General features: G+C 42.3%; 1 protein-coding gene across 1 annotated transcript in view; it reads left to right on the forward strand.

The window, feature by feature from the left end:
- LOC138759787 (inactive phospholipase D5-like) overlaps positions 1–8,572 on the forward strand; it is a 128,305-nt gene extending 119,733 nt beyond the window's left edge. The window contains exons 10-11 of the mRNA XM_069930372.1: positions 4,437–4,673; positions 7,947–8,572. Coding sequence (XP_069786473.1) covers positions 4,437–4,663 — 227 coding nt within the window. The 3' untranslated portion in view covers positions 4,664–4,673; positions 7,947–8,572. The remainder of the gene's footprint in view (positions 1–4,436; positions 4,674–7,946) is intronic.
- Positions 8,573–13,052: the final 4,480 nt, after the last annotated feature.

The raw sequence follows: 13,052 nt of genomic DNA on the forward strand, positions 1-13,052 counted from the left end.
GTGTATATGGATTTCAGTAAGACATTTGACAAAGTCCTGCATGAGAGACTTGTTCCGAAGTCATGAGGATCTGTGGAACCTTGGCTGTGTGGATAAAAAATTGGCTTGCATGTAGAAAGCAGAGTGTAGTAGTGGAAGGAAACTATTCAGCCTGGAGGTCACTGACTAGTGAAATTCTGGGCCCCCTGTACTTTGTGATCTTTATAAATGACCTGGATGAACATGCAGAAGGATGGATCAGTAAATCTGCAGATGACACGAAGGTTGAAATTATGGATGGTGCTGAAGGTTGTTGTAGATTGCAAAGGGATATAGGGAGGATGCAGATTTGGCTGGAAAAGTAGCAGATGGAGTTCAATCTGGATAAATGTGAGGTGATGCATTTTGGAAGGACAAACCAGAAGGCTGAGTACAGGGTTAATGGTTGGTTACTTAAGAGTGTGGATAAGAGGGACTTCAAGGTTGCCACACTGGTTGATAAGATAGTTAAGAAGGCTTATGAGATGTTTGGCTTCATTAATAGGGGAATTGAGCTAGAGTTGAGAGGTCATGTTGCAGCTCTACAAATCTCTGGTGAGACCACATTTGGAGTATTATGTTCAGTTCTGGTCACTTCATTAATAGAAGGATGTGGAAGCTTGGTGAGGGTGCAGAGATTTACCAGGATGTTGTCTGGACTGGAAAATATTTCTTATGAGGCAAGGTTAGCAGAGCCTGGATTTTCTTTGTGGAGCATAGAAGGATGAGAGGAGACTTAATAGAGGTCTACAACATTATGAGAGGCATAGACAGGGTAGAAAGCTAGTGCCTTTTTCCCAGTGCAGGAATAGCAAACACCAGAGGACATGTGTACAAAGTGAAGGGTAGGACGTTTAGGAGAGGCATCATGGGTAAGTTTTTCTACACAGAGAGTTGTGGATTGCTGGAATGCCTTGCCATGGATGGTGATGGAGGCTGAAACATTAGGGGCATTTAAGAGACTCTTAGATAGGCACATGGATGGAAGAAAAATAGAGGGTTTATTTATTTTTTTAAGGAATATATGGGTTGGCACAACATTGAGGGCTGAAGGGCCTGTACTGTTATATGTTATATGTTCTATTTATGATATTAAGCCCATCTGTCTAAGTCATGTTACTGATTATTATTACACTAAAATAATTTCAAAACAGTTAGAATTACCTCTTCAAAAGCACACAGGATATACCGTAAATTATCAAGTATGATATCCTCTCAGATATAAAACACACTTTGCTTATGGTATTTGAACTGGCAAAATATTATTTGGCTGTGAATCCAGGGATTGCAGTGTGCTGTGGAGTACCATATTTTTATGCATGTAACACACCCTTTATATGTGTATTTTACAAACCAGGCACGCCACCCACACATGATATGTATATGTGCGCTATATGAGAATATTTTTACATGTTGAAAGAATAGACACAATTAATAGTGGGGATGGGAAAGTTGAACCAGGAATTTATAGTGGGCATGGGATTATAATAGCAGCATTGAAAGAACGTGCACAATTTACCGCGATCATGGGACAGATGCCCCGGCAATTTATAGTGAGCATGGGAAATTATAGCGAGCATGGGAATATAATCGTGGCATTGAAAGAATTAGTACAATTTATAGATGGTGTGGAAAATTTTGATATTGGGAATTGGGAATATCTCTTTGTACTGGAATGCCATAGTATTCCTATAAACAGGGCATTCTGACTAGGGCACTGGATCCTATCAATGTTAATTGCCCAGACCTGAGGGAGGAGATTAACATATCAAGTGCTCTGATTTGAGACTTTAGATTAAAATCCCCTGTCTTCGATCTATTTAATTTATTCCTCTCCAAAGCTTGTTTTTAATGGTTGCAGTAAAGGATATCATTGATATAATGTGGGTAATTGACACCTCTGGGGGAAGTTGATTGGGTGTTAATTGCGAGAGATTAACTGTGGGCAGATACTGGTATGTGCTTTGTCTCATGTCCCATTTAAATGCAAATTGTTTTGTCAGTCAGAATTTAGACAACACCCATATGGTATAGGTATGTGTGCGTTATATGAAAATATTTTTACACAAATTATGATTTTCTGCATATTATATGTGCATGCATGTTATATGAGTGAAAATATGGTCCATATGTGTGGGTGTGTGTGTTGTGTGTGCATATTTCATTTTTCTTTAACATGATCCATTCCATGTTGGATGGGTTTCATGAACACTTTTGGGTGCATTTTATGGGCTGCTGACCACATACTGTTTTTTAGATATAACTTATTTTTGAGATTTCCTGTTATATTTTAAGTCTTCTTGAAGCATGAAATATAACACGTCATTGAAAATTAATTTTCTGCATTCGCATGTGGACGTCTTCCCTGCTGATCTTGGTGTTGTCAGTGTCGAACGTGGTGAAAGGTTTCACCAGGACATTGCGACCATGGGAAAGCGGGCGATATCAGGGCAATTGGAATCCACCGCTGCTGGCCGACCATTGTTGGATACAGACATAAAAGGCATCAGATGCTGATTACAAATAAAAATTAGTGGCAAAACATTTTTAGATCAGGTGAACTAACACAATGTGTCAGTATTATTATGCATTAAACATTCTAAATTCAATAAAAGTTAATTTAATGTTTCTTTATGTTCCTACATGTTACAACAAATCTGGAATTATCTTTGTGTTCAGCTTGAAGTTCTCTATCCCCAATTTTGTTTCAGCAAGCAAACCCTTTGAAAATAAATTTGTGATCCAAGTATTTTTCAAAAAATTAATTTTGAACCAGCTTAATACAAAACCCAAGATGATCATGTAAATGTAAAACATGTACTGAGCAGATATTACTGGAAGAACATAGTGCACCTGAGGAGGCAAGGGGCTGCTCAATATTTTGCGATTTCTTTTGCTCTATGGTCACCAGAGTTTAGAAGTGATTGTCTCCTAGAATCCCATGATGGTCTCACAGGACAAGACAGACGAGACACAGGAGAATGTTTCTGGTGATGGGAGAGTCCAGAATCAGCTTTACAGCCTCAAGATACAGGATGCACCATTTCAAATCAAGATCAAATAGATATTTTTTCACCCAAAGGGTGCTAAGCCTTTGCAGTTCTCTACTGCTGAAGGCAGTGGAAGCCAAGTCATTAAACAATTTCAAGAAGGTTGAAATTATAATTGTTTTTTAAATTTGGAGATGCAGCACGCTAACAAGCCTTCCAACCCAAGATCCTGCACCATCCAAACACACCCAAGTGGCCAGTTAATCTACCCACCGTGTACGTCTTTGGAATGTAGGAGGAAACTGGAGCACCCAGAGGAAATCCATGCAGACACAGGGAGAACGTACAAACTCCTTACAGACGGCGGCGGATTTGAACCCAGGGTTGCTGGCACTGTGATAGCGATGTGCCAACCGCTACGCTAATATTTCTTAATGTTTAAGTGATAGGGGGGAATCCAGCAATGGACACTGAAGTGGATGATCCTATTGAATAATGAAGTAGACCCAAAATCCTGAATGATCCCCCTGCTCCAGTTTTCTACAAGTGCAAACATACAGTTGGTCAAAACATTGTTAGATGGAAATGCTAGATTGGTGAATGGATGCTTAATTATTTCACAGAGTCATAGAGCACAGAAACGGGCCTTCAATCCACTATGCCCATGGTAGCCATGAATTCCAATCTATACTATTTTGGACATCAAAGGAGGCCATTTGACCCATCAGGTCTATGCCTGTTCCCATTAAAACAGTCCTATCGGTCCCTTTTCCTCTCTTACTTCCCCGTAGCTTTGCTGATCAACTTCGCCTTGTTTTGTTTATTACTTAAAAGCTAACAGTAGTCCATTAACCTGACCAGTAGGTTTTAGCAATGTGAAGGGGAATCCAGAGCACATGACAAAAGCCCATACAAGAGGAGCATGTAAACTCTTCCGGCAGGATCTGTATCCAATCCAGGCCCCAACAGCGAGGAGGCTGCAACACTATGAGAACACTGGATTGGGATTAGGTTTCAATTTAGAGCCAAATGGTGGGTTATTGGGAGAACACTGTATTGATGAATTAATGAATCGGGGAATGGATTACTAATACAAAACATCAGACTGGTGAATGATTATTATCTGAGAACACTGATTTTGGGCATGGGTTAAGGATTGGGATAAATTTTTAGAAATCACCACAATCTGAGAGCATTGGATTGGAAAATTAAATTGGGATTTTGGTTTGGGAAATGGATTATTCACCAAGAATAGGGGTTTAAAGTCTGGTTTATTTGCCAAAAGCACTGGATTGATGAATGGGATGAACTGATCACTTGGTAAGGAAGTGAGTCGTGAACTGTAAACCCTTGGGAAATGGATTAATAACTGGGCTCCGGATTGGTAAAGGAGTCATTAACCAAGGCTTCTCTTGTATTGCTTTACAGGTACCTCTGACTGGGTCGGGGATGACTTTGAGGAAAACACGGGCGTGAGCCTGGTGATTGAGCACCAGCGGAGCAGATGGCAAATGGGAACAGCCTCAGTTCATGATGAACTCCAAGCAGTGTTTGACAGAGACTGGAATTCCAAATATGCCCAACCTTTAGAAAGAAACACCTTTCTGGAATGCTTGAACCTTAAAAAACTATCAACACAGCACATCATAATTTAGCCTGGAGAAGGTAGTACCAGTTTATTTGGGGTTGGGGCAATAGAGAGGAGGAGGTAGACGGGGGAAGAATAGTGTTCATGTCAACAAGAATCTTTTACTTTAGTTTTGGGTTCAGGGGAATCTTCCAATTTGACTGAAGCACACTAAAACTCTGATAATCCAACAGGCTTTGAATATTTGTGGCCCCAGACTGGCAGATTTTCTAGACGATTGGATGTTATTCCATATTAATACTCCTTCAGACTTTTAATTTGCTTTTTCTAGATGCTACATGGCATAATAAATTACTGAATATGGAAAATTTATAGGGAGTTCAAGAATTGGAGCCAATTTATGAGTTTCAGGAAAGAGCGGGAAACAGGGGCCCAATGAGTTTCAGGGGATCTTGGAAACTGGGGGCCCAGTGAGTTTCAGGGGATCTCAGGACTGGGGCACCAGTGAGTTTTAGGGGACCTCAGGAACCGGGGGTCCTGTGAGTTTCACATGATCTGGGGAACCAGGGCCTGTTCAGTTTCAGGAGCTCTCAGGGACGAGGGGCCCAGTGAGTTTCAGGGGATCTGGGGAACCAGGGCCTGTTGAGTTTCAGGGGATCTTGAGGGCAGGGGGCCCGGTCAGTTGCAGGGGATCTTGGGGATCGGGGACCTGATGAGTTTTGGGGATCTCGGTGACAGGGGCTCCAGTGAGTTTCAGAGGATCTTGGGGAATCAGAGCCTGTTGAGTTTCAGGGGCTTCTTGGGAACCTGTGGCCTAGACAGTTTCAGGGACCTTAGGAAACGGGTCCCAAACCTTTAGGATTCCTGAATAGTAGGACAGCAGATTTTTGGAGCTTTTAAAAACAGACTTTCAATGGAGATATATATAACCTGAGAGCAGTCACTTAACTACATCAGTTAAAAACGGTATGAATTAAATGAGTTGAAACCTCATTAAATGATTGACATAAAGCAGTCCTGATTTTGTTAGGAGGGCATTTTAAAGCATGTAATTAACATTAACCAGCACAATTACACTGAGTCAGTCTGAAACTCTCTGGATGTAATAATTTGTGATAGACACTTCATCTTCACTGGTGCCTCTTATTTTTTTCTCTTTTCTTTCCTGACGTCTTTGTGATGTAATATATACAGCTTGTTCTCTCATAATGTGACCCACTAAATGCATTAATGCTCCAGTTACTAATCCATTGCACAGATTAGCATCTCCTATTATAACCAAAGTAGAACAGTGCTCAAGTAAATACGTGCTAAATAGAACAGCAACCTTATTATTAACTGCTTGCACAACACTGTATGTTCCGATGCATTTGAGTTTGCAACACAAGTGTATCCGTAGTTCAGCACTTATTTGGACAGGATTGTTAGTGCCACCAAAATGTTAGAAGGCCCCCAAATGCTATAAGGGAATTTAATTGGTCCTTTTACTATGCCATATTACAAGCACAGGACATGTAAAGCATCTAGACCAACCGTTGACAATGGGGGGGGGGGGGGGGGAAACTGAAATTATAATTTTCTTTTAACGAGGTCGGTAGGAGAGAAATCACTAAACTTGATTGATTCACAGGGAAGGGGGCCCATAAATTTTGAACAGAGTCCTAAGGGGGCCATAATCTAAACAATGTTGAGAATGGCTGATCTAGACCAAAGGGGCGACTCTCTGTCTGCCTGACGGTAGACAAACGTTAAAGAATTTCATGTATGTCTGGTATTAGGTGACAATAATGGAACCTTTACCTTTACCCCCTCACACCAGCCCAGTGACCTCCAGATATTTTGCTCCAGACCCACTCCTCCACCTGCATTTGAATTCCCTCCTTCTCCCTCCACTGGCCAAGTGGTATCCATGCAGCCGCCACATATCGCTGCTACCTCCACACCCTTGTGCTTCAATAAAAGGCCTGTTAGTAGACAGTCCACCTTTGCAGCCAGAGAATGGTTGCATGGCCAGATCCTCTTTCCCACTGGGCTGCACACTGGGAAAGAGGACCTAGCCGTACAAGGTCGCCACTCATGTCACACCGACAAATTCTGATCAACAGAGAATGTACTGTAACCAGGTCCCTATGTTTCCCATGAACACTTTGGAGGAGCTGCTAGAACCTTTGATGCATGCAGTTCACCTGGTTCTTAGGAGTTTGTTTTGAGCGCATGCACGTAAGGTGAGTCTGCGTGTGCAGCAAGTAATAAGGAAGGTGAATGAAATGTTGGCCACTGTGGAATGAGGGGCAGAGTAGGAAAATAGCAGTACTTCACAACAACTTTTGAGGATGGCTCCTGGAGGATGCTTATTTAGTAAAGGAAGTGCAAGGAAGATTCACTAGAATGAAGACATGAATTAAGGTGATCACTTTGAAAGAGGGAACTTGACATGATAGGTGATGAGAGGATGTTTCCCCTGGTGGGGGGTATCTAGAAGAAAGAGAGACAGGTTCACAATTAGGGGTACTATTTCAGATGAAAATGAGGAGGAACTTTTTCTTGCAGTAGGTTGTGAATCTTTGGCAATCACTATCTGAGGGGGCTCTGGAGGTTAAGTCCATGAATTCATCTTAAGCTGAGGAATGTTTGGTCCAAAGAAGGACCATAGAACAGTACACACCCTTTAGCCCACATGTCTCTGCCTAACATCATTTCAAATTTATACTAAAACTTTGAAGCTTTCCCATCCTGCCTATCCATCTATTTCCTGTACATTTGTGTATATATATATCTTCAACACTAGTATTACATAAGAACATAAGAAATAGGAGCAAGAAATAGGTTATCCGGCCCTTCGAGCCTGCTCCGCCATTCAGTGAGACCATGGTTGATCTGATGACAGGCTCATCCCCACCTACCTGCCTTTTCCCCCACATACCTTAATTCCCCTACTTATCTTCTGTACATTCACTGAGGTCGCCTCTGCTGTTTCAATGCGCAGCAAATTCCACAGATTCACCACCCTCTGGGAAAACTTGTTCATACCTCACTGTTAAACTTCAACCCCACCTTTAATACATGACTCCTAGGCAAGGGTTACATGGAATCAGGAAAGTTGAGCTGAGGCCAGGTTCCAGTGAGCCTTAACCTGGTTGAATGGCAAAGGAAGCTCGAGAAGCTGAATGACCTACTCCTGCTCCTTGAGGATATAAGAGACAGCAGATTATGTGTTTGCAGTCCGAAGCTAAAGCCAAACCGCTGGAGGGACTCTGCAGGTTGGGCAGTGTTTGTGTAGCCAAAGGGAAGCGGACATGTTGGATTGGCGTCCTCCAACAGTACTGATATTACCCCTTTTGTCTCCACAGATGTTGCTCGATCCACTGAATTTCTCCAGCAGTTTTTTGCTCCTATTTCTAATGTGTTGCCTTAACCCTAAACCTAATGTAAGTACCGTTTTAAGCAGGGAACCACAAATAACTGTCCCTCTGCAACCAACTGATGATCCCTCAAAAGCAAAGTCAGAATTGAAAGATCCTTTTCGGTGGATGCAAGTTTGCATTTTCCAGGAATTTCTTGGTTTCTCACTGTGGTTCTGTTCCGGGGTTGTGTTTCATTCTTACATAATTGGGAAAATTTGGGCACTAAATGAATATTTAGTCAGATGCATTAACTTTTAGTTGATATAAATAATTGCAACAGCATTGCAAATGACAATAAACGATATCAAGCTATTCGAGTCCACTCTTGTTTTTACTAATTGGAATTTCACTTCTCTTTGGTTACCCTGTAACATCATTGACCAGAATAATCCATTAAATGTTTCTTGACAGATATATACTGATGGGTCAGTAGTCCATGCATAATACCTGTAGTATCAAAGCCACACTTTTAGAGCAAAATGCATGGTTAATGTTACCAATTGTATTGCCAATATAGAATTCTATTACTGTAATGTGTAAAAAATAAAATAAAATTAACATTTTTTAAAGTATGTCCGCAGTTGATTTTTTTTTGTTTATTATGAATAAAGATTTAAGCTCTGAGCATCTAAATGATTCCATGGAAAATCCTCTGTAAATGCTCATGTCTCTTCTGGTTCCACTTCTTGTATTATGTATTTTAGAAAAAGCTATTTGTTAGGTAGCATTGAAGTTCTGTCTCCATCTTGGGAGACAAGCTTTCCATTGACATATGCTGCCAACCCTCTAACTCCCACAACTTCCTTGTCTACACTTCCTCACACCCTGTCCCCTCTACAAGGATTCCAATTTCTACATCTCCGCTGTATCTGTTCCCAAGATGAGGTCTTCTAGTCCACGTCTTCTGAAGTGTCTGCCTTCTTCCACAAACGTGGCTTCTCCTCCACCACCATCAACTCAGCCGTTACTCACATCTCCTCCATTTCCCACTCATCTGCCCTGGCCCCCTCTGCCCCCCAGATGCAACAAACACGTTGTCCTCACCTACCACCCCTCATCCAACACATTACCCGCCAGAATTTCCAGCACTTACCACAGGATTCCATCACCAGGCAGATTTTTCCTTCTCCATTTTCGGCCTTCCATAAGGACCACTCCCTTCGTGATTCCCTTGTGCACTCATTCAGCTCACTTATCGCCCTCCTCGGCACTTTCCCCGTGGCCACAGGAGGTTCAACACTTGCGCCAACACCTCCTCTCTCATCATGGTTCGGGGCCCCAAACAGACCTTTCAAGTGAAGCAGCACTTCACTTGTATATCCAGGACTGATTTACTGCTCCCTTTGTGGCCTTCTCTACATCAAAGAGATTGGTCACAGATTGGGAGATCACTTCACTGAGCATCTCCACTCCCTCCGCTACAACAGAGACCTCCCAGTAGCCAATCATTTAAATTCTGAGTCACACTCCCGCACTCGTATGTCTGTCCATGGCCTTATGTACTATCCCACCCTGACCACCTGCAGATTGGAGGAACAACACCTTATTTTCCATCTGGGCACCTTCCAGCCAGATGTCCTTAACATTAACCCCTGCTTTCTGCTAAACTTGCTCATCTTTTCTTTCCCCTCCCCCTTTCCAGTCTTTCCAGTTCTCTCCTCCCTTCCCCCTCCACCCACCAAGCCATCCCTCCTCCCCCTCATTGCTGCTGTCCCCTCCCTCCCTTCTTCACCTATCATCTATCTTTACCATCCCCCCTTCCCCCGCTATCTTTTTGTTCCAACGCCTGCTGACATTGTCTTGTACCTTAATGAAGGGCTCAAGCCCGAGGCATTAAACAGATATTTTGTGCCAGTCTTCACGGTGGAAGACAGGCTTAGTATGCCAAAGAGCGATGATAGGGATGGGAAGGGAGATGAGGGCCTCGATAAAATAATTATTACAGAAGAGATAGTGATGAACAAACCAATGGGACTGAAAGCAGACAAATCCCCTGGTCCTGATGGGATGCATCCCAGGGTAATGAGGGAAATGGCAGGAGTTTTAGTCAATGCATTGGTAGTCATTTACCAAAATTCTCTGGATTCTGAGCAGGTCCCAGCAGATTGGAAGAAAACAATGTTATGCCACTTTTTAAAAATGGATGTAGGCAGAAGACGGGTAACTTTCGGCCAGTTAGTTTAATGCCTGTAGTCAGGGAAAATGCTTGAAGCTGTCATTAAGGGTGAAATAATGAAACATTTGGAACAAAGGGGTTCCATCAGGCAGAAGCAGCATGGATTCAGAAAGGGCAGGTCTTGTTTGACAAACTTGTTGGAGTTCTTTGAGGATATAATGGGTGAGGTAGATAGAGGGGAACAGGTTGATGTTGTATATTTGGATTTCCAGAAGGCATTGATAAGGTGCTGCACAAGAGACAAGATACAGATGAATGGAGTCGGGGATTTGTTAACTGACAGAAGGCAGAGAGTTGGGATAAATGGGTGTTTTTCTGATTGGCAGACAATGGTAAGTAGGTGCCGCAAGGGTCGATGTTGGGCTCGCAGCTGTTCACCATTTACAGTGATGATCTGGAAGAGGGGACGGAGTGCAGTGTAGGCATGTTTGTGGATGATACTAAATTGAATGGAAAGGCAAATTGTGCAGAGGATGTGGAGAGGCTGCAGAAGGATATAGTTAGGTTAGGTGAGTGGGCAAAGGACTGGCAGATGGAGTACGACGTTAGTAAATGCGAGGGCATCCACTTTGGTAGGAAAAATAGAAGAACAGATTATTATTTAAATAGTGAAAAACTACTGCATGCTGTAGTGCAGAAGGACTTGGGAGTGCTTGTGCATGAATCACAAAAAGTTGGGTTGCAGGTACAGCAGGTTATTAAGAAGGCAAATGGAATGTTGGCCTTCATTGCTAGAGAAATTGAATTCAAGAGCAGGGAGGTCATGCTGCAACTGTACAAGGTCCTGGTGAGGCTGCACCTGGAGTACTGTGTACAGTTCTGATCTCCATACTTGAAGGATATACTGGTGCTGGAGGCAGTCCAGAGGAGGTTCACCAGGTTATATTCACTTGAATTCAGAAGAATGAGAGGAGATCTTATAGAAACATATAAAATTATGAAAGGGATAGACAAGATAGAGGCATGAAAATTGTTCTCACTGGTAGGTGAGACCAGAACTAGGGGACACAGCCTCAAGATTCAAGGGAGTAGATTTAAGACAGAGATGAGGAAAAACTGTTTTTCCCAGAGAGTAGTGAATCTGTGGAATTCTCTGCCCAGGAAAGCAGTTGAGGTGACTTCATTAAACTTATTTAAGGTTCAGTTAGATAGATTTTTACATAAAAAAGGAAATAAAGGATATGGGGAGAAGGCAGGCAGGTGAAGTTGAGTCAACGATCAGATCAGCCATGATCTTATTGAATGGCGGAGCAGGCTCGATGGGCCGGATGGCCTAGTCCTGCTCCTATTTTTTAGGTTCTTATGAAATGTCAGTTATGTATTTGTACCTTTGCTACATAAAGGACACTGTTTGACCTGCTGAGTTTCTCCAGCATTTTATGTTTTTACATTCAAATGAGGATCATAGAATTGTTCCAATGATAAATGTGACCAGTGGACCCATCATGTTTGTGTTGGCTTCTGGAGGAGTATCCTTTTCAGTCCCATTCCTCTTCTGTGTCCATTTTGAAAGCCCTGATGCTGCTTTCATTTTCCTTCTGTGCAGTGAATTCAAAGTCACAAAAGTTGAGGAGATTAAAAAAAAGTTTCTCCTCCTATCCACCTTGTATCTTTTGCCCTGAAATTTCAATCTATGTCCTCTTGTCCTGAAACTGTCCGATAACAGCAGCAACTTCCCTTCCCTCGTCCTGAAAATGTGAGCACTGCTGCCCACCCATTGTCCAAGAAATTAAATCCACTCTGGATCCACGATAACTTGTTTAAGCAGCTGACACCTGCATTCGTCACTCGTAGAATCAAAGTGAAGGCACAGAAGTAGTCTATTCAGCCCTTTGAGCCTGCACCACTATTAATGTGATCTTGGCTGATCATGCAACCTATACCTGCATTCTCTGCATACCCCTTGACTCTTTAGCCATAATGGGTGCATCCAGCTCCTACTTCAATGTCCAATATCTAATTAACTGACCTCAGCCACCTTCTGTCGCAGGGAGTTCCATAAGTTCACAACTCATCATTTCAGTCCTAAATGCTTCCCCCCTTATCCTTAGAACCGTTATTCACCAAGAATCCTTTAGATTTCAGGTGCCCTTAAGCTATGTGGCATTGATAGCCATAGCCTTGCTCTCCAAGAGAATGAGACACCACATGGTCCAATTTCTACCCTGAGTAGGGTTTCAACAACCTCTCATTATTTCTCTTAACCCAATCAAATAGACTGGTTGAATCAGGTTGGTCGAGGTAACCTTGAGATGGACTTCATAGAATGCATATGGGATGGATTTTTGAACAGCATGTTACTGAACCTACAGTACAAAGCAACATGTTATCTTGGATCTGGTCCTGTGCAATGAGACAGGTAAAATTAGTGATCTGGAAGTTAGAAATCCTTTTGGAAAGAGTGATTATAGTATGATTCAGTTTCTCATACAAATGGAGGGGACAATAGTTCAATCTAAAGCTAGTGCGTTATGCCTAAACAAGGGAAACTACAAAAGGATGCAGGAGTTGGCCAGGGTAGATTGGGAACACAGGCTATAACGGAGGGATGAGGAACAGTGGAAGACTTTCAAAGGGATCTTTCACGGTGCTCAGCAAAAGTATATTTCAGTTAAAAGCAAAGACAGTAAGGGTGGAGACAGCCAGCCTTGGATAACTAAGGAAATAAAGGAAGGCATCGAACTAAAAGCTCTTGTGTACAAAGTCATCAAAAGCAATGGGAAACTAGAAGATTGGGAAAACTTTAAGAAGCAACAAAGAACCATGAAGCATGCAATAGAGAGAGGGAAGGTAGACAATGAAAAAAGATGGACAGTAAAAGTTTTTAATAATTTTATAAAGCACAAAAGGGTGGCCAAAGTGAAGGTTGGTCCCTT

This window comes from Narcine bancroftii, chromosome 4 (genome assembly GCF_036971445.1).
Source record: "Narcine bancroftii isolate sNarBan1 chromosome 4, sNarBan1.hap1, whole genome shotgun sequence".
NCBI lineage: Eukaryota > Metazoa > Chordata > Chondrichthyes > Torpediniformes > Narcinidae > Narcine > Narcine bancroftii.